At 44.4% G+C, this 2504-nt stretch overlaps 1 protein-coding gene across 1 annotated transcript in view; it reads right to left on the bottom strand.

The window, feature by feature from the left end:
• The window catches only part of KDM8 (lysine demethylase 8), a 10964-nt gene extending 9671 nt beyond the window's left edge, over positions 1 to 1293 (bottom strand). Inside the window, exon 1 of the mRNA XM_018555446.1 lies at positions 785 to 1293. Within this exon, the coding sequence (XP_018410948.1) occupies positions 785 to 1223 (439 nt within the window). The 5' untranslated portion in view covers positions 1224 to 1293. The remainder of the gene's footprint in view (positions 1 to 784) is intronic.
• Between the last annotated feature and the right edge of the window lie 1211 nt (positions 1294 to 2504).

Here is a 2504-nt window from a genome sequence, read left to right as displayed (position 1 = left end):
AGAGAGGGAGGGGGGAGGGGGGAGAGAAAGGGAGGGGGAGAGTTTTTTTATGTAACTAATCAATTTGTTGAAAAAATAAATCAGGCAACTAATCGATGATGAAAATATTCGTCAGGCAACTAATCGATGATGAAAATATTCGTCGGCTGCAGCCCTACTTGATAGACTACAGCAAACCAAACAAGACTTATGAGCCTACACTGCAAATTGAGTACAACATTTTTAGCGGGACGTGAGGACGTGGCTTACTGAACATACTTTGGGTAGTCTTGTATACTGTATCATTAATATAGCAGTAAACAGAGATATAGTTGGAGGGCGGGGCTTACATGAGAGGAAGTACCAGATTTGATTGACCTCTGGTGTGTATTTCCTTCATAATATATAATAAAATAGCCCCCATGCAAGGCACACTTTCTAGTTTTCATGCATAAAAAAGCTTAAGTTTGCTTTAATGTTGTCCTACAAGCTTTTTGCGTTTTGGGTCTATTGATAGAGGCTTGAAACTTTATTGTCTCCATCCACAGGTTATAAACAGAAAGGGCCTTTTATAGCTTTTGGTGACTCTTGCAGCAAACACTGCCTTAGGTTTCCCAATCCTTGTCCACACACCAAGATGTCTCTGCTTTATTCTGACATGACTACTCCAACAAAGATCCACCTTAAAATGGCTGGAGCAGGTAAAAGGAGCTCTGTCATGGGAGCCAGGGAACGATCTATACTTCTACCCAAAACTGAGTGAACTGTGCTTTTCCACCATACAGACTGGCAGTAGATGGGATACCTGTTTTCTCCTGTGATTCTTCAGAGTGGTGTGCCACTCTCAGTACGGTGATAATTCTGCTGATCACATTATTGATGATCTCAGCTCCCAGAAGCAGCGCCATGTCACATACCAGCAGGGCCTCCTCCTCCGGCCTCTGCGTCAGCTCTGCACAGCCACATATGCCCACTACCTTAAACAGGCAGCCATAAGAGTAGGCAGTCCTCCAGTCCCGAGAAACATCCCTCCAGTTACATCCATTCAGTTTCTCCCAGCTGAAGTCCATAATAAGTTCCCCCAGTTGCCTGCACTGTGCCAGGTCACCATTATAAATACATGTAGCGGCCTCCTTCACACAGTGGGCTATAGGTGCATCCACCTCTGGGCACACATCTGCTGGGAATTCTTCCAGGCAATTGGGAAGCACTGCCCTTACCCGAGACCACAGTAGGCTCTGCATCACCTAGTGCTGGGATCTCTCCGCACTACATCACTGCATGCAACAGGAAGGGGCAGATGTTGCTACATTCACCCACGTAGAAACTGTGACCTTCCATAGCAGCGGACCTATGGAGTAAAAACAGGGACAATATTAAAGAAGATTCCCAGTAAGAAAAGCAGTATATTGCTTTAAGGTGAACAGCATTTTAAATGACTGAATCCAAATTCTACTTGCAATAAGGAAGCAGCTGATCAGCAGCCCAGTGCACGACACCTTCGAGAACATCTGCTTAGCCTAAAGGTGCCCATACACTGGCCGAATTTTGGCTGGTTTTTAATGTATCGGCCGAAATTCACACGGTGTGGGGGCTGTCGGCTCCCTTTCAGCGGACATTCCTCGATCAGCTAACCGAAGGAGCCGGCTGGAAAATCTTTGTAGGATCAGAGCTGGCAGCCAATGAGCTGCCGGGTTGAACGAAAAAAATTGATAGGTGTATGGCCAGCCTTAAATCATAAAGATTCCTGCAAAGCCTTGCTTCCTATGAAAGAAAACCTTGCTGTATTTATAAAGAAAACCTTGCTGTATTTTTCTTGAAGATGTTCCGCTAGTCATCCGAGTAGCATTTTCATTCTAAATTGAGAAAGCTAGTCGGGTGACCAGCAAAAACGTCTTCAAGAAAAATACAGCGAGTCCAGTTGCCTTGATTTATTTTTTACAGATATACCATGACCTGGATGAATAAGAACCTTCACAGACTTTTGTAAAAAAAAACAAAACACTGTGCTTTATAAATTAGCATTTTTGTAAACCAGCAGTATGCCCAATGTATTATAAATGCACCCTTCAAAGTATTGTGGTGGATGGGTTCTCTCCATAATGCATACTTGCAGATTATGGCACACCTGCCTCCCGTACTGCGGTGCGACGTCCCTGATCTCCCTCGTTGCTTCCTCACCGCTGTGTACATCTGCGCCCAGTCTTCTTATGGGTTGAGCGTCTTCAGCCAAGAACAGAAAACAGGAGCGTGCCAGACCAAAATGGATGAATATAAAAAAATGTTTAATAATGGTGTTGCTCAAACCGCCCGCGCATTTCGGGGGCAGACGCTACAATCAATGCCTGCTGCAATCTACACATTTCGGGATAACTACCCACAGCTGCAATAAAATCTAAATTCTGGATTTGATTTGCTCAGAGTCCATTCCTTCATTCTCATTATTTCCAAGCCCTGAGGGAGGGGGCCCTGAAATGCGTTAGCTGTTTGATCAACACAATTACAGTATTAAACTTTTTTGTATG

This window comes from Nanorana parkeri, unplaced genomic scaffold, assembly GCF_000935625.1.
Source record: "Nanorana parkeri isolate BGI_ZX_2015 unplaced genomic scaffold, ASM93562v1 scaffold197, whole genome shotgun sequence".
NCBI lineage: Eukaryota > Metazoa > Chordata > Amphibia > Anura > Dicroglossidae > Nanorana > Nanorana parkeri.
Note: the sequence above shows the minus strand (reverse complement) of the source record. Positions and strands in the feature narration are given on the sequence as shown.